The sequence below is a fragment of the Rutidosis leptorrhynchoides genome, chromosome 5 (assembly GCF_046630445.1).
Source record: "Rutidosis leptorrhynchoides isolate AG116_Rl617_1_P2 chromosome 5, CSIRO_AGI_Rlap_v1, whole genome shotgun sequence".
NCBI lineage: Eukaryota > Viridiplantae > Streptophyta > Magnoliopsida > Asterales > Asteraceae > Rutidosis > Rutidosis leptorrhynchoides.
This window is the reverse complement of record NC_092337.1, coordinates 137,799,682-137,827,037: the sequence shown is the minus strand read 5'-3', so window position 1 is coordinate 137,827,037 and position 27,356 is coordinate 137,799,682. Positions and strand designations below refer to the sequence as shown.

Genomic DNA, 27,356 nt, shown 5'->3' with positions numbered 1-27,356 from the left:
ATGGATTATATTTATATTTATGTTTTTTTATACTTTTTCACATGTGTTGATGTACCCAAAAGTTTCTGTGTTGGTTCTGAGGAAATTTCGTCTTCTGGTATAAAATCGTGGACACCTAACGTAGACGAATCTCTTTTACCATCTATCGGAATGGTTTTTGATTCTATAGATTTAGCATATAATTTCTACAAGGAGTATGCAATTAGTGGTGGGTTTGAGGTAAGGAAGTCTTCATCAAAGAGAGGGTTTGATGAATTTGGTAATAGTCTAGTCAGATATAAGTATTTTCTATGTAGCAAGCAAGGATCTAATCAAGAGATTTTGCATAAACCTGAGGATGTTTCAGCTACTGATGATATATTTGATATGAATGTGGATTGTTTTGCGGAAGTTAATACATTAACGTCTGTTGATGATAATGTTGGTTATAGAGTTAAACAAACGCTGCCTATTCGAGTAGATAATAACAAAAAGAAGAAGAAAATAAATAGGCCATCACATAGGACAGGATGTCTTGCTTCTATTGGTATTGTGTTGAAGAGATACAATAAATTTGTCATTCAAAAGTTTGTGAAAGCTCATAACCATATATTGGTTCATCCTCATCACATAAAACATTTAAAATCTTAAAGACGATTAAATAATTCTCAAAAATCGTTTTTATTCAAGTTGAATCTAGCTGGGATTGGTCCTTGTAGAGGTTATCGAATTTTGGGGAAAGTGAAAGGTGGTGATGAAGATGTTGGATGTTCGAAGGTTGATTGTAAGAATTGGAAAAGAGATGTTATTAAGTATATAGGAGAGGGAGATGGTGAAATGTTTATTCAACGGTTAGAAAATAAGAAAAAGAGTTTAAAAAACTTTTCATTTGAATATTTTACGGTGTTCAATAATGATAAGTGGGAGTTAGCTGGAGCATTTTGGGCTGATCAAGCTTCAAAAGAAAATTACAAAGTTTTTGGAGATGTAGTTTCATTTGATTCAACCTATCGAACAAACAAGTACTGTTTTTATACTTTTTTATCATTATATTGTTATTTTATTTTTTCATTTATTATATACATTACTAAAATAAATGTAATTGTTATTTTTTTGTTGTGGTTTGTTGCAGATATGATATGAAGTTCATACCATTTACTGGTATTGATAACCATAAGAAGTATGTTACTTTTGGTGCTGCGTTATTAGCAAAAGAAGATGCGGATTCGTATAAGTGGTTATGTGGAGCTTTTAAGAAAGCATTCCCCGAAGGACCGCAAATAATATTGACCGATCAAGATCCCTCCATGATAGTTGCTATTGAAGCTGTTTTCAAGAAAGCAAGACACAGACTTTGTATATGGCATGTAACTGAGAAAATTACAAACAAGGTAACATTATTTTATTTATCTAATTAATGCATATAAACATATCACATTAAATGCATGATTTGCAAATTTTAGTTAATGCATATTTTTTGCATTATGTATTGATTCTGTTTTGTAAACGATGTCTGTTTGTGACCCTTTCCTGTCTCTTTAGTAAACAGGTCAATGATCAAAAGTAAGGTTAAATCCATCAAAAGTTCGGTCAATGCCGGTCAATAATTTAAAATTCAGTAATAATCCGTCATAAGTTGGTCAAATCTTTCAAAATAGACGTAGGATAGTGTTCTTTTTTGTATAATTCCTATCTCTTTAATAAACAGGTCAATGGTCAAAAGTTAGGTCAAATCCATCAAAAGTTTGGTCAACGCTGGTCAATAATCGAAAATTCAGTAATATTCCATCATAAGTCGGCCAAATCTATCAAAATAGATATAGGTTAGTGTTATTATTTGTATAATGTTGAATGATTATAAATTTGAACAAATTGTATTTCTACATTTGTTATGTTCTGCATTCTTATTTTTTCTATGTGACAACCCGAATATTTCCAACCAAATTTAAACTTTAATCTTTATATGTTTCCGACACGATAAGCAATATTTGTTAAGTTAAATTGCAAGAATTTTAAACTATGTTCATACATTCATTCAACCTCGACCAAGTTCCAACGATTCACGAACCATTAAAAGAATATGATTATATATGTATATGAGTATATATATTATAACTTGAAACGTAAACAAAATATTAGATTAAATACTTTATATGATTGTATCTGTTTCAAAATGTTTATCAATGGAATTAGAAGATAAGATCAAATGATTGAATTATCAGATATATTGAATTATGATTACAAGTCTCTGTTGAAAGGCCCACGTTGATTTGAGAAATCTTTCCATTTTAACAATATTCGAAAAATGGTAAAGTGATTTATAAATAAGAATAAATTGTCAATCATTGAGAACTAGACAAAGGATAGTGGAAGATTGAATCTCATAAAGACTCGATTGATCTATTTAGTTTCAAACGTACAAAAACGTTTTCAATTTAAAAAGAACTTTATTATTAAAACGTATATAACTTTTATAAATATCTAGAATCACTTTTTACAACTCATTACTTAACTAGTATGATAAAGATAACGATATTTATATTTTATTTTATTAAATATATATAACAATTTAAATTAATATTATATATATTTATACGCGTATTATACGTACATAATTTTATACTTTTACTATACTTAAACTTTACCTTTACTTTATTTTTACTTTACTTTAACTTTAATAATTCATTTTAATAATTCATACTTTAATAATTCACTTTAATAATTCATACTTTAATAATTCACTTTAATAATTCATACTTTAATAATTTACTTTAATAATTCATACTTTAATAATTCACTTTAATAATTCAAAAATCTATTATAAATAGAATTCAATAGGTTTCATTATTTCATAGAAACTTGAAAATATTTTTCTCTAAACTCTCTCAATCGATGTACATATATATTTACTCCGTATTATTTCAAGATATTATTAGTATACATAAAATATTACGACGGAGTACTGTCCGAGTGATTTCGAAATTGTTTTTCGAGTAGGATAGGATTAAGGAAATTATGGGTTATAGCTATGGAGGTGATTGAGTATGGTTCATGGGTATGCTCGTGAGGTCAATATAGTGTTTATCATTTCCGTTGCGTCAACGTACCTTTCCTGCAATATTGAATCTCAATATTGATACGTGAGTACTCATAATTTAACTTTTACATACTAATAGTGTATCCCTGACTAGTGCTCGAGTATTTAGGATTATGAATGCTTGTATTTTTGATATTGCCCTTAGACAGGTTAGGTTGAATATTGAATTAGTTACACTTGCGATTGAGATAAGGTATAAGATATGCATGTCCTTGGAAAGCTAGCGAAAAATTAAGAACTTTTCCTTTAGATATCGAATGGTTTCGATGAACGGATTAGAAGTTATAATCAATTGAATTTTCGATATTTTTATTAAAAATGATTATTATTATCGTCGTTTTTTTATCGTCGTTCTAGTTTTATCTTATTATTATCATTATTATTATCTTTATCAATAAAAGGGATTTATCATTAAAAATTGTTATTTTTTTTATTATTACTATCGTTATTATCGTTAAAGTTATAATTAGTATTATTATTATTATCCAATTATTATTATTATTATTATTATTATTAGTATTATTATTATTATTATCATTATTAATATATATATCATTATTTAAAAATGGTTATTGTTATTGTTATTATTATTATTATTACTATATTATCATTAAGATAATTATTAGTATTATCGTTAATAATGTTATAGTAACTATCATTATTAATATAAGTGTAATTAAAACAAATATTGGTAACACCTAATTATTTTGATTACTATTATTATCATTATTATAAACACGATATAAAAGACGATTAAAAGCTATTAAACAAAACGATTAGGAAATAATGAGTAAGAGTATCATGATGAAATTAAAATATTATAAGATATTGATTTAGGTAAAATTACCGTTCTTATTATTTTTATCATTACTATTATTATTAAAAGTATCGTTAGTATTAAAACTATCATTTTAACAAAAATTATCATTTTAATAGAAATATCATTGTTACTATAAAATATCATTATTATTATTATTTTAAATAGAATTATTATTTTAAAGATAATATTAAAAATTATCGTAAATATTAAAGTTATCATAATTAGAATTAACGTTTTATTATAATGTCATCTTAGTAATTATAAATATTGATATTTTTATAATAATATATTTTTTATAATAATAATTATTATTACAAAATAATACAACTTTTACTTACTATCATTATAGATATTATTTTATCAAATAAATATGTGATACAAACATATTTTACTACGTGTAATAACTTACTTTAATAATACCTATCATATTATCTTTATGATACTAAATGAACCCTATAAATTTTATTACTTAATATATATAAAAGTATATTTTATTACATAAATTTAATATAAAATTTTATTTATTAATAAATAAATTATATTATTACTCTAATAAATCTTTTAAAAATATTTAAAAATATAAAACGACGATATTTAAACTATATATTAATCATGTATAGATTTTTGGAAATTATTTTGAGTCAAATTTACTTTTGTTGACTTTTGCATATTAGTCTCGAGCATTAGGATTGTGGTACACTATGACTTGACCTAATTTGTTAGACAAATATTGAACAACACATAATTATATATAATTAATTTAGGTTCGTGAATCCGAGGCCAACCTTGCACTTGTTCAATGACGTTATATGTATTTTTACTACAAAATACAGTATGGTGAGTTTCATTTGCCTTTTTACCCTTTATATTTTTGGGACTGAGAATACATGCGCTTTTATAAATGTTTGACGAAATAGACACAAGTAATTGAAACTACATTCTATGGTTGAATTATCAAAATCGAATATGTCCCTTTTTATTAAAGTCTGGTAATCTAAGAATTAGGGAACAGACACCCTAATTGACGCGAATCCTAAAGATAGATCTATTGGGCCTAACAAACCCCATCCAAAGTACCGGATGCTTTAGTACTTCGAAATTTATATCATGTCCGAAGGAGGATCCCGGAAAGATAGGGGATATTCTTATATGTATCTAGTTAATGTCGGTTACCAGGTGTTCACCATATGAATGATTATTTTTGTCTCTATGCATGGGACGTATATTTATGAGAACTGGGAATGAAATTCTTGTGGTCTATTAAAATGATGAAAATAAATGATTATGATAAACTAATGAACTCACCAACCTTTTGGTTGACACTTTAAAGCATGTTTATTCTCAGGTGTTAAAGAAATCTTCCGCTGTGCATTTGCTCATTTTAAAGATATTACTTGGAGTCTTTCATAGCATATTTCGAAGAACGTTGCATTCGAGTCATTGAGTTCATCAAAATTATTATTAAATCAATTTATAGTTGGATAGTGGATATTATGAAATGGTATGCATGCCTGTCAATTTTCAATGTAAAGAAAGTTTGTCTTTTAAAAACGAATGCAATGTTTGTAAAATGTATCATATAGAGGTCAAATACCTCGCAATGTTGTAATGACCCGCACTTTTTCGATCATTCTATACTTGTAAGATTAATATTTACATAAATTAAACCTTACCAACATGATAAGCAATCCAAATTGTTGAGATTTATGTTTTTGAAAAGAGTTTTACACAACGTTTGACCGTCTAGTTTGACCGATAATATCATGAACTATATAACATATGATAATTATACGTTTGTGTATATATATGTATATATACATATTTAACATGATCTAAGAATGTTTTAATATCTCATTTTGTATTAATAACAATAAGCTATATGTATATTTTGAAACTACTAACTTAAGTTTTCAAAACGATAACCATACGCAACGTTATTTGACTTAAATACTTATGACCTATAATGTTTATACATATATCGTATAAGTAATGAATTTAATCACTTTTAAGAACTTAAATACATAAAACCATATAAGTGTATTCACAAAAGATAGCTATGTTTGAATCCTCATTCCATTTTTCACAAAATTTCTATACGTATATCTAGAGTATATGTACTCGTATCATACGCAGCTTCTAGATGTATTTACTATTGGTATATACCAATAAAAATCTGCTCCTTAGCAGCCTTAAATGATTAAGAAACATGTGGAACCAACCATTTGTCAAGTAGCATGAATTATTTAGCAAGAAAACAAAGTTAGGTATCATTTTTTTCCTTTATAACCTAAAAACGTTTTTATGCATGCACACCATTTCTTCACCCCATTTTCTCATACTTACACTTCCATTTCTCTCTCAAAATACTCTTAACTTCATACTTGATCATCTCCAAGCATTTTCTCCATCATTTAGCTTCAAAAACAATACTTAAATCTCATAAGAAAACCTTACAAAAACACTTCAAGAAATCCTTCCAAGAACACAAACTTACTTCCAATCTTTCATCCAATTCCATCACCCTTTTGGTTCTAGGTTCTTACTCCTCTTTTACAGAAACCTTGTCCAAGGAACTTGAGGTAGTATCTATGTTCATAACCTTATTCGATTCATATATATATAGCTATCATATTTTGTGGTATACAATTTTAACAACAAGAACATAGTTTGAATGTTTTCAAACTTTTTTGCAAACTAAATAGATCCTTCTAACTTAACTTTTAAAATACTTCAAGACCTATAATATAACTTAAATATATGCTAATTTAACAAGGTATAACTTGGTTTTTCAAAGAACACCTTAAAAACTGTTTTTACGACGTCGGAGTGTAACCGGGGGCTGTTTTGGGTTGGATAATTAAAAACCATCTTAAACTTTGAATTGAAGGTTTATGTTCTGGAAAAATGATTTTTACTATGAATATGGTAACATATAAAAATTTCATGATTTAATTCAAAGTATAAGTATTTTTAGAAAAATAATCATTTAAGGTTGCCTACATAAAGGAAAAGGTTTAACTTCATAAGTTTCACTAAAGTTTCACCTATGCCGTGTGATTTTGAATACAAACTAAGATATTTACAGTTCATAGTCTTAAAGAGGAACTCGATCCAAGGAGATGGCAAGTTGAATCAACGAAAACGGAGTTGTAACGAAGAAACTATGACCGAAACAAAATTGGCTATCCAAGACTAGTTTAACTTCGGGACTAATTGGAGAAAATTAAAATAAATCACATCTTTTTAAGATAACATGATATTTTATATATATGTACTCATAATTCAATTTTATATGGTTCAGGATCACCCGTAAACAACACGAGAAGATTAATCATAAGATCCCATGTTTGTACGCAACACGTCATTTGACAACACCGGTACTTTATGTACGCAACACGTCATTTAACAACACCGGTACCGTGGGTCAAGATTAATCTCGACCAATACATATACGTTGGGGGTTTTATTTATTTCATTGGGGGTTTATTAAACATCTAAATATGAACCATTAAAATTGAATTACTAACAACGAACTGCTAACTACGGACTAAGGAATTATAAAAAGTATTAAAAGTATAACAAGTATATATATGTGACGTTGTTTAAAAAGAAAAGGTATTGATATATTATATATGGATAGGTTCGTGATATCAACCGGGAGACCAAGTCAAAATATATATATCTTCAAGACGAAAGTGAGTATATAGTCCCACTTTTAAACTCTAAATATTTCGGGATGAGAATACATGTATTTTATGTTTTACATTATGGACACAAGTAACTGAAAAATATATTCTACGTTGAGTTGTACCACTGGCATACTTCCCTGTAGCTTGGTAACTAATATTTACAGCGGTATTGTAAACGCGAATCCTGTTGATAGATCTATCGGGCTTGACAACCCCAATCGGACTGGACGACCAGTATTCAACGGTTGCACAGTACTTCGTTTCGTGACTACACTTGGTACAGTGTAGTAAGATTTCATATTAAAGGGAATATGCGACGTGATTAATTGTTAAGTATGGTTACCAAGTGCTCAACCACTTAGAATATTTTTATTAAACTGTTTATATACGAAATCTTGTGGTCTATATATATATTGCTGCCGGCACTAAACCTATATCTCACCAACTTTATGTTGACATTTTAAACATGTTTATTCTCAGGTGATAATTAGAAGTTTCCGCTGCATTATGTTGAATTTGAGCAGGATCTTGCGTACGCATATTTGTGTCAAAAATAAGACTGCATATCCAAGAACTTGTGTTGTAAAATATGCTAGAAATCGTGTTGTTATCATCATTTGTAAAGTTTGTAAGTCGAAGATTATCGCTAAACGATAATCATCTTTATTTTGTCCAAAGCTTGTATCAAAAATAAGAATCATGGTTTGTAATGTATAATATATGCAGTTTTTCTTTTAAAAATGTCGCATATAGAGGTCAATACCTCGCAATGAAATCATACGTTATCTAACACGTTCTTACGGTTAAGGACGGGTTATGACATGTGGTATCAGAGCGGTGGTCTTAGCGAACCAGGTTTGCATTAGTGTGTCTAACTGATAAGTCGTTAGGATACATTAGTAAGTCTGGACTTTGACCGGGTCTGATTTAAAAACCATTGCTTATCATTGTTGGTTAAAATTTATATGTAAATATTATGTAGTACTAATGGGTTAGTTGTTGTGTGATAGATGTCGGGCTCAAAACTTGTTATCACATTCAGCGACTCCGAACCAGAATCTTCAGATGGTGTTCCAGTCATTAACCTATCCGATGACGAAAATAATATCTTTGGGGAAGACTCACAAATTCCGGATGAACCGACTATAGAGAACCCGGAAAGTGAACCCGAGGAGGAAAGTGAACCCGAGGAGGAAAGTGAACCCGAGGAGGAAAGTGAACCCGAGGAGGAAAGTGAACCCGAGGAAGAAATACAGGAAATTACAAAAGAAGAGTTCGAACTAGGAAAGAAACGAAAGGCTAATGAATTAGAAAATTCAAATCCTGAGTTTAATAAGGATGATGTGGCACCAACTCCACTAGACACTACCACCCCTATTCCCGCTATTCCTATTCGTTCTATCCCGGCATCCAGTTCTTCAGTCCCACAGCCAAAATATAGGCAGACAGCCAGGATAAGCGTTAAGCGATTCTTTGAACCTAAACGTCCTAGAAAATAGACCAAATGATGCGCTGCCGTATTAAACCATGGGATCATATAATGTTTTGTATAATATTATTAGTGTGGTTTGCTTAATGTTCGATGTAAGATAAGCATATGTAAAATAGTGAAGTGTGAAATGCAATAATTTTCCATGGTTAAGTATTATTTAGATGGTAGTAATTGATTCTGTACTAAGCTATTAAGTATGGACATTAACGGGTAGGTACTACCCTAGATATAATTATAAAACGCTAATAAGAAGAAAAGGCTTTTATAATAATACCTGGTTCATATTATTAATAAGCTATAATGTACTGTAAATATACACTACATCTATAATATTCCATGTGAATAATTATTTTCTTTTCATTCTTATAGAAGAATATGGCGCGATTGAACCGAATGACGGAACAAGAAATCCAGGAACTCATCAATCAGCGAGTGAACGACAGAATGTTATGGGTCGAGGCTGCAAGAGGTGCTGCAATTAACCCAAATCCTCGTGTGGGGTGCACTTACAAAACTTTTCAAGCTTGCAAGCCCTCGTCATTCAGTGGAACAGAAGGACCGATCGGTTTAACCCGGTGGATAGAAAAGATGGAAACTGTGTTCAAAATCAGTGGTTGTGTTGAAAAGGACATGACCAAATACGCATCGTGCACTTTACAAGATAGTGCACTCACGTGGTGGAAAAATTATGTGAAGGCTGTAGGAGGAGATGTAGCTTATGATACTCCGTGGGAAGAATTCAAAACAATGTTAATCAACGAATATTGTCCAAGGAACGAGGTTAGGAAGTTGGAAGATGAGTTACGAAGTCTGAAGGTTATTGGTACTGAAATCACCAACTACAATCAGCGATTCATGGAATTAGTTTTGCTATGTCCTGAATTGGTTCCAACCGAAGAACGGAAGATTGAAATGTACAAAGATGGTTTGCCCAAAAAGGTCAAGGCAAATGTTACAGCATCGAAACCTAAGACAATTCATGAAGCTATAACCATGGCAAACGAGCTAATGGATCAGGTCATCATGGATAAGAAAGTATCCAATACTGATGTGAAGGTATCAGGTAACAAAAGAAAGTGGAATGGAAATTATGATCGAGGTAACCAACAACAATCTTTTAAGAAACAAGAAAACACGCAAGGTACGGGTAGTGGCTTAAGCTTTGGTTATAAAGGACAAAATCCTTTATGCAACCGATGCCACAAACATCACTCTGGTTACTGTAATGTGGTATGCAACAAATGTAATCGAAAGGGTCATCTTGCTGAAGATTGTAGGGCTCTCGTTACAAATACAAATGGTACCAAGACTCCTGCCACCAATGCAAATAGAACTGCTTTGGCTACCATTACTTGTTTTGGGTGTGGAAAACAAGGTCACTATAAGAGCCAGTGCCCGAATCCAGATAAGAATATCAGACCTGCACGTGGAAGAGCATTTGTTATTAATGCTAGAGAGGCATGTGAAGACCCGGAGCTTGTTACGGGTACGTTTACCATTAATAACTTATCCGCATCTATTATATTTAATACTGGTGCTGATAGAAGTTACGTGTGTAGAGACTTTCACGCTAAATTGAATTGTTCATCATTACCTCTCGATGCTAAGTACATGATTGAGTTAGCTAATGGTAAACTAATTAAAGCCGATAAAATTTGCCGTGATTGTAAAATAAATTTAGCCGGAGAAACGTTTAAAATTGACTTGATACCCGTAGAATTAGAAAGTTTTGATGTAATAGTCGGCATGGACTGGATGTCCAAAATAGGAGCTGAAGTTGTGTGCGCCAAGAAGGCAATTCGCATTCCTCGTAAGGATAAAACGCCAGTAATGATTTATGGAGAGAAGGGTAACTCAAAGCTAAAACTCATTAGTTATTTGAAAGCTCAAAAGTGCTTGAAGAAAGGGTGCTATGCTATCTTAGCACATGTTAATAAAGTCGAAACAAAGGAAAAAGTGAAGAGCATCAATGACGTGCCTGTGGCAAGAGATTTTCCTGAAGTCTTTCCGGAAAAGTTGCCGGGATTACCTCCATTTAGATCTGTAGAATTTCAAATAGATTTAGTACCAGGAGCTGCACCAGTGGCTCGTGCTCCATATAGACTTGCACCGTCCGAGTTAAAAGAACTTCAGAGTCAGTTAAAAGAATTACTGGATCATGGATTCATACGACCAAGTACTTCACCGTGGGGAGCTCCGATTCTATTTGTTAAAAAGAAAGATGGATCTTTTAGGATGTGTATAGATTATCGTGAATTAAATAAGTTAACTATCAAGAATCGGTATCCACTACCGATAATTGACGACTTATTTGATCAACTCCAAGGATCATGTGTGTACTCAAAAATTGACTTAAGGTCGGGCTATCATCAATTACGTGTCAAAGAAGAGGACATTCCGAAAACTGCTTTTCGGACACGTTATGGTCATTACGAATTTTTGGTCATGCCGTTTGGGTTGACAAATGCGCCAGCTGTATTCATGGACCTCATGAATCGAGTTTGTAGTCCATATTTAGATAAGTTTGTTATCGTTTTCATTGATGATATTCTTATCTATTCCAAGAGTGAGCAAGAGCATGAGCAGCATTTAAGGTTGATATTAGAGTTGTTGAGAAAAGAACAGCTATATGCTAAATTTTCTAAATGTGCTTTCTGGTTGAAAGAAGTGCAATTTCTTGGGCACGTTGTTAGTAGCAAAGGAATTCAGGTTGATCCAGCAAAAATTGAAAATGGGAGACTCCTAAGACACCAACGCAGATACGCCAATTTTTGGGTTTAGCCGGTTATTATAGAAGGTTTATTCAAGATTTTTCCCGAATAGCTAAGCCGTTGACAGCGTTAACGCAAAAAGGGAAGAAATATGAATGGACTTCTGAGCAGGAGAGTGCATTTCAATTACTAAAGAAGAAGTTAACTACGGCGCCTATTTTATCGTTACCAGAAGGGAACGATGATTTTGAAATATATTGTGACGCTTCGCGACAAGGTTTTGGTTGCGTTCTTATGCAACGAAAGAAAGTTATTGCATACGCATCCCGACAATTGAAGATTCACGAGCGGAATTATACGACGCATGATCTAGAACTGGGAGCAGTCGTGTTTGCATTGAAGATATGGAGACACTACTTGTATGGGGTTAAATGCACTGTGTTTACTGATCATAAAAGCCTTCAACATATTTTTGATCAGAAACAGCTGAACATGAGACAACGTAGGTGGGTCGAGTTAATAAACGACTATGATTGTGAAATTCGTTATCATCCCGGGAAGGCGAACGTGGTGGCCGATGCTTTAAGCAGAAAGGAACGAGAACCAATTCGAGTACGAGCGATGAACATAAAAATTCGCATGAATCTCAACTCACAAATCAAAGAAGTTCAACGAGAAGCACTTACTAAAGAAAATATAGGAAATGAAATAATGAAGAAGTATGAGAAGCAACTCGTTATGCGGGAAGATGGAATTCGATATTTTGCAAATCATATTTGGGTACCGAAGTTGGGTGGATTAAGGAAGTTGATATTAAATGAGGCACATAAGACAAGATACTCGATACATCCTGGAGTTGGAAAGATGTACCAAGATCTTAAGACACATTATTAGTGGCCTAATTTAAAGACAGACGTTGCAACATATGTTGGGGAATGTTTAACTTGTTCCAAAGTCAAAGCTGAACACCAGAAGCCGTCAGGGTTACTTCAACAACCAGAAATCCCAGAATGGAAATGGGATGGTATTACCATGGATTTCATCACGAAGTTACCAAAGACTGCCTGGGGATACGACACCATTTGGGTGATTGTTGATCATCTCACCAAGTCTGCACACTTCTTGCCTATAAAGGAAACGGATAGAATGGAGAAACTATTACGATTGTATATAAAGGAAGTTGTTTCAAGGCATGGAATACCTATTTCCATTATATCCGATCGTGATAGTAGATTTACATCAAAGTTCTGGCAATCACTACAGGAGGCCCTAGGAACTCGTTTGGATATGAGTACCACGTATCATCCGCAAACCGACGGGCAGAGTGAAAGAACGATTCAGACTCTTGAAGACATGCTCAGGGCATGTGTGATCGATTTTGGAAACGGATGGGATAAATATCTACCATTAGCAGAATTCTCGTATAATAATAGTTATCATGCGAGCATTAAAGCTGCGCCATTCGAAGCATTGTACGGAAGGAAGTGTAGATCTCCTATTTGTTGGAATGAAGTAGGAGATCGACAATTAACTGGTCCCGAGATCATACACGAAACGACTGAGAAGATAGTACAAATCAAGGAGAGATTGAAAACAGCCCGTAGTCGCCAAAAGAGCTACGCCGATGTTCGAAGGAAACCATTAGAGTTTCAGATCGGTGACATGGTTATGTTAAAGGTGTCACCTTGGAAAGGTGTAATACGTTTTGGAAAAAGGGGTAAACTAAACCCAAGGTATGTAGGCCCGTTCAAGATCATCGAACGCATTGGACCGGTAGCTTATCGACTTGAGTTACCGCAACAACTCACCGGAGTACATAATACCTTTCACGTCTCAAACCTTAAGAAGTGTCTTGCAAAGGAAGACCTCACCATTCCTCTTGAAGAAATCCATGTCGACAAGAAACTACAATTCATCGAAGAACCAATCGAAATCATGGATCGTGAAGTTAAACGGCTCAAGCAGAGCAACATACCGATCGTTAAGGTTCGTTGGAATGCTCGAAGGGGTCCCGAGTTTACTTGGGAACGAGAGGATCAAATGAAACAAAAGTATCCACACTTGTTTCCCGATGACGTAAAATAGGTACAATTTTAAAATTTCGGGACGAAATTTATTTAATGGGTAGGTACTGTAATGACCCGCACTTTTTCGATCATTCTATACTTGTAAGATTAATATTTACATAAATTAAACCTTACCAACATGATAAGCAATCCAAATTGTTGAGATTTATGTTTTTGAAAAGAGTTTTACACAACGTTTGACCGTCTAGTTTGACCGATAATATCACGAACTATATAACATATGATAATTATACGTTTGTGTATATATATGTATATATACATATTTAACATGATCTAAGAATGTTTTAATATCTCATTTTGTATTAATAACAATAAGTTATATGTATATTTTGAAACTACTAACTTAAGTTTTCAAAACGATAACCATACGCAACGTTATTTGACTTAAATACTTATGACCTATAATGTTTATACATATATCGTATAAGTAATGAATTTAATCACTTTTAAGAACTTAAATACATAAAACCATATAAGTGTATTCACAAAAGATAGCTATGTTTGAATCCTCATTCCATTTTTCACAAAATTTCTATACGTATATCTAGAGTATATGTACTCGTATCATACGCAGCTTCTAGATGTATTTACTATTGGTATATACCAATAAAAATCTGCTCCTTAGCAGCCTTAAATGATTAAGAAACATGTGGAACCAACCATTTGTCAAGTAGCATGAATTATTTAGCAAGAAAACAAAGTTAGGTATCTTTTTTTTCCTTTATAACCTAAAAACGTTTTTATGCATGCACACCATTTCTTCACCCCATTTTCTCATACTTACACTTCCATTTCTCTCTCAAAATACTCTTAACTTCATACTTGATCATCTCCAAGCATTTTCTCCATCATTTAGCTTCAAAAACAACACTTAAATCTCATAAGAAAACCTTACAAAAACACTTCAAGAAATCCTTCCAAGAACACAAACTTACTTCCAATCTTTCATCCAATTCCATCACCCTTTTGGTTCTAGGTTCTTACTCCTCTTTTACAGAAACCTTGTCCAAGGAACTTGAGGTAGTATCTATGTTCATAACCTTATTCGATTCATATATATATAGCTATCATATTTTGTGGTATACAATTTTAACAACAAGAACATAGTTTGAATGTTTTCAAACTTGTTTGCAAACTAAATAGATCCTTCTAACTTAACTTTTAAAATACTTCAAGACCTGTAATATAACTTAAATATATGCTAATTTAACAAGGTATAACTTGGTTTTTCAAAGAACACCTTAAAAACTGTTTTTACGACGTCGGAGTGTAACCGGGGGCTGTTTTGGGTTGGATAATTAAAAACTATCTTAAACTTTGAATTGAAGGTTTATGTTCTGGAAAAATGATTTTTACTATGAATATGGTAACATATAAAAATTTCATGATTTAATTCAAAGTATAAGTATTTTTAGAAAAATAATCATTTAAGGTTGCCTACATAAAGGAAAAGGTTTAACTTCATAAGTTTCACTAAAGTTTCACCTATGCCGTGTGATTTTGAATACAAACTAAGATATTTACAGTTCATAGTCTTAAAGAGGAACTCGATCCAAGGAGATGGCAAGTTGAATCAACGAAAATGGAGTTGTAACGAAGAAACTATGACCGAAACAAAATTGGCTATCCAAGACTAGTTTAACTTCGGGACTAATTGGAGAAAATTAAAATAAATCACATCTTTTTAAGATAACATGATATTTTATATATATGTACTCATAATTCAATTTTATATGGTTCAGGATCACCCGTAAACAACACGAGAAGATTAATCATAAGATCCCATGTTTGTACGCAACACGTCATTTGACAACACCGGTACTTTATGTACGCAACACGTCATTTGACAACACCGGTACCGTGGGTCAAGATTAATCTCGACCAATACATATACGTTGGGGGTTTTATTTATTTCGTTGGGGGTTTATTAAACATCTAAATATGAACCATTAAAATTGAATTACTAACAACGAACTGCTAACTACGGACTAAGGAATTATAAAAAGTATTAAAAGTATAACAAGTATATATATGTGACGTTGTTTAAAAAGAAAAGGTATTGATATATTATATATGGATAGGTTCGTGATATCAACCGGGAGACCAAGTCAAAATATATATATCTTCAAGACGAAAGTGAGTATATAGTCCCACTTTTAAACTCTAAATATTTCGGGATGAGAATACATGTATTTTATGTTTTACGTTATGGACACAAGTAACTGAAAAATATATTCTACGTTGAGTTGTACCACTGGCATACTTCCCTGTAGCTTGGTAACTAATATTTACAGCGGTATTGTAAACGCGAATCCTGTTGATAGATCTATCGGGCTTTACAACCCCAATCGGACTGGACGACCAGTATTCAACGGTTGCACAGTACTTCGTTTCGTGACTACACTTGGTACAGTGTAGTAAGATTTCATATTAAAGGGAATATGTGACGTGATTAATTGTTAAGTATGGTTACCAAGTGCTCAACCACTTAGAATATTTTTATTAAACTGTTTATATACGAAATCTTGTGGTCTATATATATATTGCTGTCGGCACTAAACCTATATCTCACCAACTTTATGTTGACGTTTTAAACATGTTTATTCTCAGGTGATAATTAGAAGTTTCCGCTGCATTATGTTGAATTTGAGCAGGATCTTGCGTACGCATATTTGTGTCAAAAATAAGACTGCATATCCAAGAACTTGTGTTGTAAAATATGCTAGAAATCGTGTTGTTATCATCATTTGTAAAGTTTGTAGGTCGAAGATTATCGCTAAACGATAATCATCTTTATTTTGTCCAAAGCTTGTATCAAAAATAAGAATCATGGTTTGTAATGTATAATATATGCAGTTTTTCTTTTAAAAATGTCGCATATAGAGGTCAATACCTCGCAATGAAATCATACGTTATCTAACACGTTCTTACGGTTAAGGACGGGTTATGACAAATGTAATCAACTATTGTGAATCGTTTATAATGTATATGAACGGGTCCTTTCAGTTGGTATCAGAGCGGTGGTCTTAGCGAACCATGTCTGCATTAGTGTGTCTAACTGATAAGTCGTTAGGATGCATTAGTGAGTCTGGACTTCGACCGTGTCTGCATGTCAAAAGTTTTGCTTATCATTTTTAGTCGGAAATCATCTACTTATCATTCTTAGGAAATTACCTGCTTATCATTACTAGTTTAGACACGTCTTGCTACATTAATTGCATGAGTAGTGTATAGACAAAATTCATATCTTAGCGTATCTGCTAAATCATATATTATCGTATCTGTTACTTTAAACTTTACCTGACATATCCCGTAAATTCCTCCGTAATCTACGAAATCTTTTGTTCTATATCTATGGATATTCTATGTAATTAGAATACCATCCGATAACCGAAAATCATTTCATATCGAAAAAAATCCTTATTCAATCATACGAAATGGAATTCATCATTAATTCAAGTTCCTCGGATTCCGAAATGGAATCTCACTCCAGCTCTGAAAGCAGTGTGACCGGAATGGATCAACCAATCAGCCATCATCTATTCTGGATGAATTGGGGATAGGTTCATAGCCTCCTCAATCATTGGAGACAAGAAGAAGGTGATCCCTTCCATCCACCCCATTGCCCTCTTAACGAAGAACCTGAAGCACTTACCGGCGAACCAATCCGAAACACCATTTTCTCTCTCATTTCCAGAGTATCTTGTCACGATTATATACTACATCAAATTCTAGATTATATTTATCCGCTCGTCCGAACCGACAATCACCCCGGTATAATAGAAGAAGTCAACGAGCTTCGCGCTCGGGTAGTGACTTTGGAGAATATGGTGCAAAGATTACAAACACCAGCAGCAGCACCAGCAGCATAACCAGTACCACCATCATCAACGCCAACAGTACCATTACCACCTCCAACCACAACTGCGTCGTAAACCTCAACTTCACAATCTGTCCCATGAGCATCAACGTCATATGCACCATAGATATCAAGGAGTACCAACAACAATAACTGACGAAGTATTAATTCATAACTTCATTGGAGAAACATTCCGCGCCGATTTTGTAATCTCTAAAGTCTTAGAGATTATATAATCTAGCCCTAACCATAAATCAGTTAAACGATTCAAAATGATAGAAGGAAGAGTAGAAACCCTGACAAAAATGGTGTGTGATTAACAAGCTAAACTTGCTTTACCAACAGCATCAACAGTACCGTTAGCGTTACCAGCATCGTCAGTACAGTCAACATCCGAATCAACAACACCGATAACATCACAAACTCCGTCAATTCAAGAATCACTGTGGACATCATTACGAATCAATAACGTGTATATTGTATCAACGAGTTATGAAGAATTAACTCATTCCCTCTGAAGAAATTATATGTATATTATATATTATATATATATATATATATATATATATATATATATATATATATATATATATATATATATATATATATATATATATATTTTTTGAAATAAATCTTTCCGTGCTAAGCTATTGTGTGTGAATCTTAACTACTCGGTTAATTCATATTACAAATATGCAATAATGTACGTCCTTTGGCCGCAACTTAACCATCGTTAACTACAATCTCTGTCGCAATTCAACAAATTCCAATTCATAATAAATCAAGTATATATTTGATTGTACACTTTCATCATCGATGTACTCGAAACTTTTCAGATAACATCATTCGTACTTTGCGAAATTCACAAGAATTCCACGAACCGAACATCATACATCAACAAATAACGAAGTATTGATTCATAATTTCAATGTCATTAAAGAAATACTGCGTAAAAGTTATGTACTTTTTAAAGCCTTTAGGGATTATTCAATTCTAGTTTCAACCGTAAATCAAATGAATTTAATTTAACATTAACTCATTAAATCTATATTACATCTGAAGAAAATATACATATATATATTTTCATAAAGACTGTAATAAAATTCTTTTGTACAAAATATTAATTGTGAAAAAAAAATTTTAACGGGTAGGTAATACCCGAGAGATATATAAATAAACAATTAATATGTTACATTCTTCGAATCTGATTAAGCAAATCATCCATTATACTCCATACTTTCACAACAATATACATTCTTTTATAGAAATCAAAACAACCATACTCATTCAAAATTTAATTACATATTCTGATTTTGAAATCTCAAAATTCAACTTGAGATAAGACTAAAATCATCACTCTTAGATCCTTACATCTTTCACAAGCTATATTTTGACTTCAAAACTGTGTTAGAACATCAAATGTATGTTAACGATTACAATCTGTGTTCAAACCCTTCGAAAATTTCTTAAGACACTTCGAATGATGAGCAATCGATATGATGATCCAACCACATGTTACCTACAGTTATGTACCCGAAAAACTCTTGAAACCAAAGTAAAAGTTTAAACAACGTATCCGCGTCAGATTCTTTGGCATTTATTAGGAAAAATAACTTTGCGACTCCTATTCAAAGTAGCCAGTTTTGTCACAGCTCCAGCAAGTCAACTTCGACTTTTCAGTCAGACTAACCTTATTATAACCTTGAGATATACACCATCGTTACCAGGGAACCTTTTACATTCCACCACATTATTAGCAGATGTACCAACAACTTCATTACCCTTTGACTTTAGCCTCTCCAAAAAGTCATTATAATTATTCATTGAAACCCCATCATTTACTCATTCGCATCTTGTAATGAGAATTGCCATACGAATCATTGGGAATTAGCAATCAGTATTTTGAAATCTCGCAGGAAGTTTATGCCAACAGGTATATGTGTATATATAATGTCTATCTTCTGGACTTAATTTGAATGTGAAGTTTCTGAAAAACACTCCGAACTATGAATTGGTTCTCCGAAAATGGAAAAAAAAAAAATGCTGATGAAGCAGCGAAAACTATAAACGACTTTAAAGGATAAAAGCTGGATTATAATGATGAAGTGTGCTGGAAAAGCGCAGAAAAAGAGAAGTTTTGGAACTGGAAAACGGATTGAGCAAAGTAGGAAGGAGGTTGTGGACAAATTACAAAGACTGGACCTAACTTGAAAGGATCCAAATGATTCAGTACCTGCTGAAGTCATTAACGAATACCTTGCTCCTGACTCTAAACCCCTGCGGACAATATTCTTCATCATCCTCTGATATTAGAAATTCTAAAATATCATCATATCTTTCATTATAAATATCCTCCATATTTCTGAAGATATTTTCTTAATTTTTCTTATTTGAAATCATTTACCTCTTCGTGCTATCTGTATTACATCATAAAAGAAACTATTTTAGTTTCTAAATTCTGAAACATTCAAGTTTAAAATAGGAATATTTTGAAGTAATGTTGGGAACTAAAGCATGAATTAGTATAATATAATGACACTTGATCAATGTGATTATATTACAGTAAGTCATGCTGAGTTTCTAAATGGAACGTGATGATTCACAGATCATAACATCATCATGTGCCATGTTATACGACTCTTGTATTCTATTTAACCTCTAAAATATCAAGAAAATATTTCTTGATGATTCGGCCTTTTCCAAGGTATTCTAGTAATTTGACAAGTCAAGATCGTGCCATCACAATTTCCTTCCTAGAACATTAACAATGTTCATTCCGAAATTCATATCTGTGAATTCTGGACCATTACAAGCGGTGCTTAATCGCAAGAAGAAGAAACCAAAGGACAAAACTTCGAAATAGAAATTGGGGTATAAATTGCAGCAAATAAAAGAGAGCATTAACTGTGAATGATAATGATTATAGAAGACAGAAGCAGAGACTTTGAAATATAAGGGAACATATAAATCCCAACGACAAACCAGAAATTATAAATCATATATATCGATGCATATAGTAATATAAAGACACGGGAGAACTAGAAACACTATAAACCTAAGAGTATAGTAGAAGTAAATAGATTCTTCCGGCGGTAGATGAAAAAGAAGAATGACCGATATGAAAGTTAGAAGTATATCAAGAATCAGAACTGGATGGAGCATATTGATGAATACTTTAAAATATGAGTTGAGGGGGAAAGAATAGAAGGTGATGAAACATGACTAGGAACTTAGAAATCAACAGATTTAACTCACACAATGGCGGTATAAGTGAATCAAACCCTCTAGTGAATAGGTTAAGTTTTTTTTTTTGATTAATTTAGTCAAACCACAACTAAATCAAGTGTGATTAGATCAACACCTAGAGCTATTATTCACCACCTGGGTGATTTGGACTGAGAGAGAATCGGAGGAGCTCACAAGATCTGAGTGTGTGTAACAAATGAGAGGCTTAACCTAAAATGAAGAATATAAGACTTTATATACCCCTGCTGTTGACTCACCCATACGATTCATTCATCACACGTACGAGTTGGCTTCATCAGCCGTACGGGTGATCACTCACTCGTGTCTTCTCATTTAGGTTGTAATTGTGACATAGCTCAGTATCAATCGTGAGTATGAGCCTGCCAGCCGTACTAGTGAGGCTTCACTCGTACGTCTGACTAAGTCTAACATAGTCAAACATCTAAATCTTGTTCCTGCAGTTCCTGTAACCACATACAAACACGGATAGGATAATAACGAGCAATCATGGTGGCCTGTAAACTGTTGTACCTGCAATGGACGTGGGTAGATGTCTAGGGAGTTGCATAAAATGCATCAACATAAGGTGTGAGTTGTAAGGAAACGAAGGAGGTGAATTTATAAGAAAATCTCCGACAGAACAATTAAAATGGACGATCGCATTTAAAGCGGATCCTAATTTCCTTGATTACTGGAGAGTCAAATCTTATTAAGAAGATTTTCTTCAAATCCCTTGAAATCTGGGAATCAATCATATCTACGTCAAATGATAAGATGAATCTACACTTACTCATTTCACTCTTCTATGTTAGCTTCATTCGTACTCTTCATATAAATGGATTGTTTATCCAAATTATTCGCTGATGAGAAAACTCTAATTTTCAGCCCGTATGCATCATGAAAACATACTTATTATCATTCACGACCTTTCCACTCAAATTTCGGGACGAAATTTCTTTAACGGGTAGGTACTGTGACAACCCGAATATTTCCAACCAAATTTAAACTTTAATCTTTATATGTTTCCGACACGATAAGTAATATTTGTTAAGTTAAATTGCAAGAATTTTAAACTATGTTCATACATTCATTCAACCTCGACCAAGTTCCAACGATTCACGAACCATTAAACGAATATGATTATATATGTATATGTGTATATATATTATAACTTGAAACGTAAACAAAATATTAGATTAAATACTTTATATGATTGTATCTGTTTCAAAATGTTTATCAATGGAATTAGAAGATAAGATCAAATGATTGAATTATCATATATATTGAATTATGATTACAAGTCTCTGTTGAAAGGCCCACGTTGATTTGAGAAATCTTTCCATTTTAACAATATTCGAAAAATGGTAAAGTGATTTATAAATAAGAATAAATTGTCAATCATTGAGAACTAGACAAAGGATAGTGGAAGATTGAATCTCATAAAGACTCGATTGATCTATTTAGTTTCAAACGTACAAAAACGTTTTCAATTTAAAAAGAACTTTATTATTAAAACGTATATAACTTTTATAAATATCTAGAATCACTTTTTACAACTCATTACTTAACTAGTATGATAAAGATAACGATATTTATATTTTATTTTATTAAATATATATAACAATTTAAATTAATATTATATATATTTATACACGTATTATACGTACATAATTTTATACTTTTACTATACTTACACTTTACCTTTACTTTATTTTTACTTTACTTTAACTTTAATAATTCACTTTAATAATTCATACTTTAATAATTCACTTTAATAATTCATACTTTAATAATTCACTTAAATAATTCATACTTTAATAATTCACTTTAATAATTCACTTTAATAATTCAAAAATCTATTATAAATAGAATTCAATAGGTTTCATTATTTCATAGAAACTTGAAAATATTTTTCTCTAAACTCTCTCAATCGATGTACATATATATTTACTCCGTATTATTTCAAGATATTATTAGTATACATAAAATATTACGACGGAGTGCTGTCCGAGTGATTTCGAAATTGTTTTTCGAGTAGGATAGGATTAAGGAAATTATGGGTTATAGCTATGGAGGTGATTGAGTATGGTTCATGGGTATGCTCGTGAGGTCAATATAGTGTTTATCATTTCCGTTGCGTCTACGTACCTTTCCTGCAATATTGAATCTCAATATTGATACGTGAGTACTCGTAATTTAACTTTTACATACTAATAGTGTATCCCTGACTAGTGCTCGAGTATTTAGGATTATGCATGCTTGTATTTTTGATATTGCCCTTAGACTGGTTAGGTTGAATATTGAATTAGTTACACTTGCGGTTGAGATAAGGTATAAGATATGCATGTCCTTGGAAAGCTAGCGAAAAATTAAGAACTTTTCCTTTAGATATCGAATGGTTTCGATGAACGGATTAGAAGTTATAATCAATTGAATTTTCGATATTTTTATTAAAAATGATTATTATTATCGTCGTTTTTTTATCGTCGTTCTAGTTTTATCTTATTATTATCATTATTATTATCTTCATCAATAAAAGGGATTTATCATTAAAAATTGTTATTTTTTTTTATTATTGCTATCGTTATTATCGTTAAAGTTATAATTAGTATTATTATTATTATCCAATTATTATTATTATTATTATTATTAGTATTATTATTATTATTATCATTATTAATATATATATCATTATTTAAAAATGGTTATTGTTATTGTTATTATTATTATTATTACTATATTATCATTAAGATAATTATTAGTATTATCGTTAATAATGTTATAGTAACTATCATTATTAATATAAGTGTAATTAAAACAAATATTGGTGACACCTAATTATTTTGATTACTATTATTATCTTTATTATAAACACGATATAAAAGACGATTAAAAGCTATTAAACGAAACGATTAGGAAATAATGAGTAAGAGTATCATGATGAAATTAAAATATTATAAGATATTGATTTAGGTAAAATTACCGTTCTTATTATTTTTATCATTACTATTATTATTAAAAGTATCGTTAGTATTAAAACTATCATTTTAACAAAAATTATCATTTTAATAGAAATGTCATTGTTACTATAAAATATCATTATTATTATTATTTTAAATAGAATTATTATTTTAAAGATAATATTAAAAATTATCGTAAATATTAAAGTTATCATAATTAGAATTAACGTTTTATCATAATGTCATCTTAGTAATTATAAATATTGATATTTTTATAATAATATATTTTTTATAATAATAATTATTATTACAAAATAATACAACTTTTACTTACTATCATTATAGATATTATTTTATCAAATAAATATGTGATACAAACATATTTTACTACGTGTAATAACTTACTTTAATAATACCTATCATATTATCTTTATGATACTAAATGAACCCTATAAATTTTATTACTTAATATATATTAAAGTATATTTTATTACATAAATTTAATATAAAATTTTATTTATTAATAAATAAATTATATTATTACTCTAATAAATCTTTTAAAAATATTTAAAAATATAAAACGACGATATTTAAACTATATATTAATCATGTATAGATTTTTGGAAATTATTTTGAGTCAAATTTACTTTTGTTGACTTTTGCATATTAGTCTCGAGCATTAGGATTGTGGTACACTATGACTTGACCTAATTAGTTAGACAAATATTGAACAACACATAATTATATATAATTAATTTAGGTTCGTGAATCCGAGGCCAACCTTGCACTTGTTCAATGACGTTATATGTATTTTTACTACGAAATACAGTATGGTGAGTTTCATTTGCCTTTTTACCCTTTATATTTTTGGGACTGAGAATACATGCGCTTTTATAAATGTTTGACGAAATAGACACAAGTAATTGAAACTACATTCTATGGTTGAATTATCAAAATCGAATATGTCCCTTTTTATTAAAGTCTGGTAATCTAAGAATTAGGGAACAGACACCCTAATTGACGCGAATCCTAAAGATAGATCTATTGGGCCTAACAAACCCCATCCAAAGTACCGGATGCTTTAGTACTTCAAAATTTATATCATGTCCAAAGGAGGATCCCGGAATGATAGGGGATATTCTTATATGTATCTAGTTAATGTCGGTTACCAGGTGTTCACCATATGAATGATTATTTTTGTCTCTATGCATGGGACGTATATTTATGAGAACTGGGAATGAAATTCTTGTGGTCTATTAAAATGATGAAAATAAATGATTATGATAAACTAATGAACTCACCAACCTTTTGGTTGACACTTTAAAGCATGTTTATTCTCAGGTGTTAAAGAAATCTTCCGCTGTGCATTTGCTCATTTTAAAGATATTACTTGGAGTCTTTCATAGCATATTTCGAAGAACGTTGCATTCGAGTCATTGAGTTCATCAAAGATTATTATTAAATCAATTTATAGTTGGATAGTGGATATTATGAAATGGTATGCATGCCTGTCAATTTTCAATGTAAAGAAAGTTTGTCTTTTAAAAACGAATGCAATGTTTGTAAAATGTATCATATAGAGGTCAAATACCTCGCAATGTAATCAACTATTGTGAATCGTTTATAATGTATATGAACGGGTCCTTTCATTCTACATTTAAAATTGTTCGAATTTACAAAATTGTTCTAATTTAAAAATTGTTCGAATATGAAATATTTGTTCGAATATGAAATATTATACTTTTAACATGTAAAATGTAGAACTGTTTATTGTAGAAGGTAAAGAATTTTAAAAAATTGTTCGAATATAAAAAAAGTGTTCGAATATAAAAAATTGTTAGAATTTGAAAAATTGTTCGAATTGAATTATTATTCTTTTAACATGTATAATGTAGAAGAGCAGTTTATTGTAGAAGTTAAAAAAATGTTTGTATACAAATAATGTAGAAGTTTAAAAGTTGTTCGAATTTAAGAAATTGTTCGAATTTAAAAAATTGTTCGAAATTAAAAAATTGTTCGAATTGAAGAATTTGTTCTTTTATCAGATGCAAGTCAATGCATCTGATATATAATAATTAATTTGTTACCATCTTTTTTAATTTTGGATGCAAGAGAACTTTTAGTCTTTTTTGTGTAATTTAGTAATGTTTAGATATTTTTTTTTGTATATATCAGATTGGTGCTGCTGTTTCAAATGTGAGTTTTAAAGATTCTATTTCTCAAATTGTCTGGACTGACAAGTTAGACCCTGATGATTTTGATAAAAGATGGTTCTCAATTGTGGCTCGTTATAAATTAGTAGATAAATAGTGGTTAAATGAAATGTTTAAACTTAGGAGAAAATGGATACCAGCCTATTTTAGATATTGGGATATGTCAGGGTTAATGCGCACTTCTTCCCGTTCTGAGAGTGAAAACCACATGTTTCAACAATTGATGAGCAATAGTTCAACCTTATTTGAGTTTATCAGTTTTTTCGAAACTGCTATGCAGATTCAATGACAAGTGCAGTCTAAAAACGATCACGATTCACGATACACTATCCCTAAAGTTGTTACTGATTATGAGATCGAACAACATGTTTGCAATTGTATACTAGGAAAAATTTTGGTGAAGTACAGGGTCAAATCAAAGCTGCATCGAGATATTGTATGAATTATCAAGTTGATCATAAAAATAGTTTTACAGTAATGGATAGAAGTGTTACAAATAATGGGTTAGCAAATAATCTTGATAAAGCTGGTAATCCTCGGGCATTTGATGAATACATTCCAGCAGTTAGTGTGGTAAAGTATTCAGAAAAATCAAAAGAAGTATCATGTGATTGTAGATTATTTGAAAGAATAGGTTACTTTTGTCGACATATTTTATATGTGCTAAGGATGACAAATGTTAAAGTAATCCCAAACAAGTATGTTATGAAAAGATGGTGTATTGATGCTATTACTTTAAAAGATCCCAACACGTATTTTGATTCTAATCAAGTTGGATCTTCCGAAGAGTTTGGTGTTCAAATGAAGGAGATTTACGAAATGATTCATCATGTGATAGGGCTATATAAGGATGATCCTGAAAAATTAAGTTCACTCAAAGATACAATTCGAGGGTTGAAAGATAAAGCTATAGAGGAAATGGGAAATGATCATACATTGAGTAAAGACGAATTTATTGAGGGTTTGGTTGGTATACCAAAACCTGATAAAGTGTCAGTTTATTGCCCTAATAATTTGAGAAGTAAAGGTTGTGGCAAAAGAATTACAAATGTTCGAGAAGAAGCTATCAAACAACAAACCGTCAATCACGAAAGTTGCAGTTACTGTAACGAAGTTGGGCATAACAGTAGAGGTTGTAAAGTTAGGAAGCAGAAGATTTTGGAAAAAAAGTTGAAGACCGGGAGAGAATGGAGCAAGAGATGA

At 31.3% G+C, this 27,356-nt stretch overlaps 1 protein-coding gene across 1 annotated transcript; it reads left to right on the top strand.

The window, feature by feature from the left end:
* Positions 1-27,356, top strand: LOC139849051 (protein FAR1-RELATED SEQUENCE 5-like). The gene is made up of 6 exons (XM_071838726.1): positions 1-566; positions 699-1,001; positions 1,112-1,370; positions 1,688-1,756; positions 26,116-26,210; positions 26,540-27,356. Exons 1-6 carry the CDS (start codon positions 1-3, stop codon positions 27,354-27,356), a joined length of 2,109 nt encoding a protein of 702 aa, XP_071694827.1.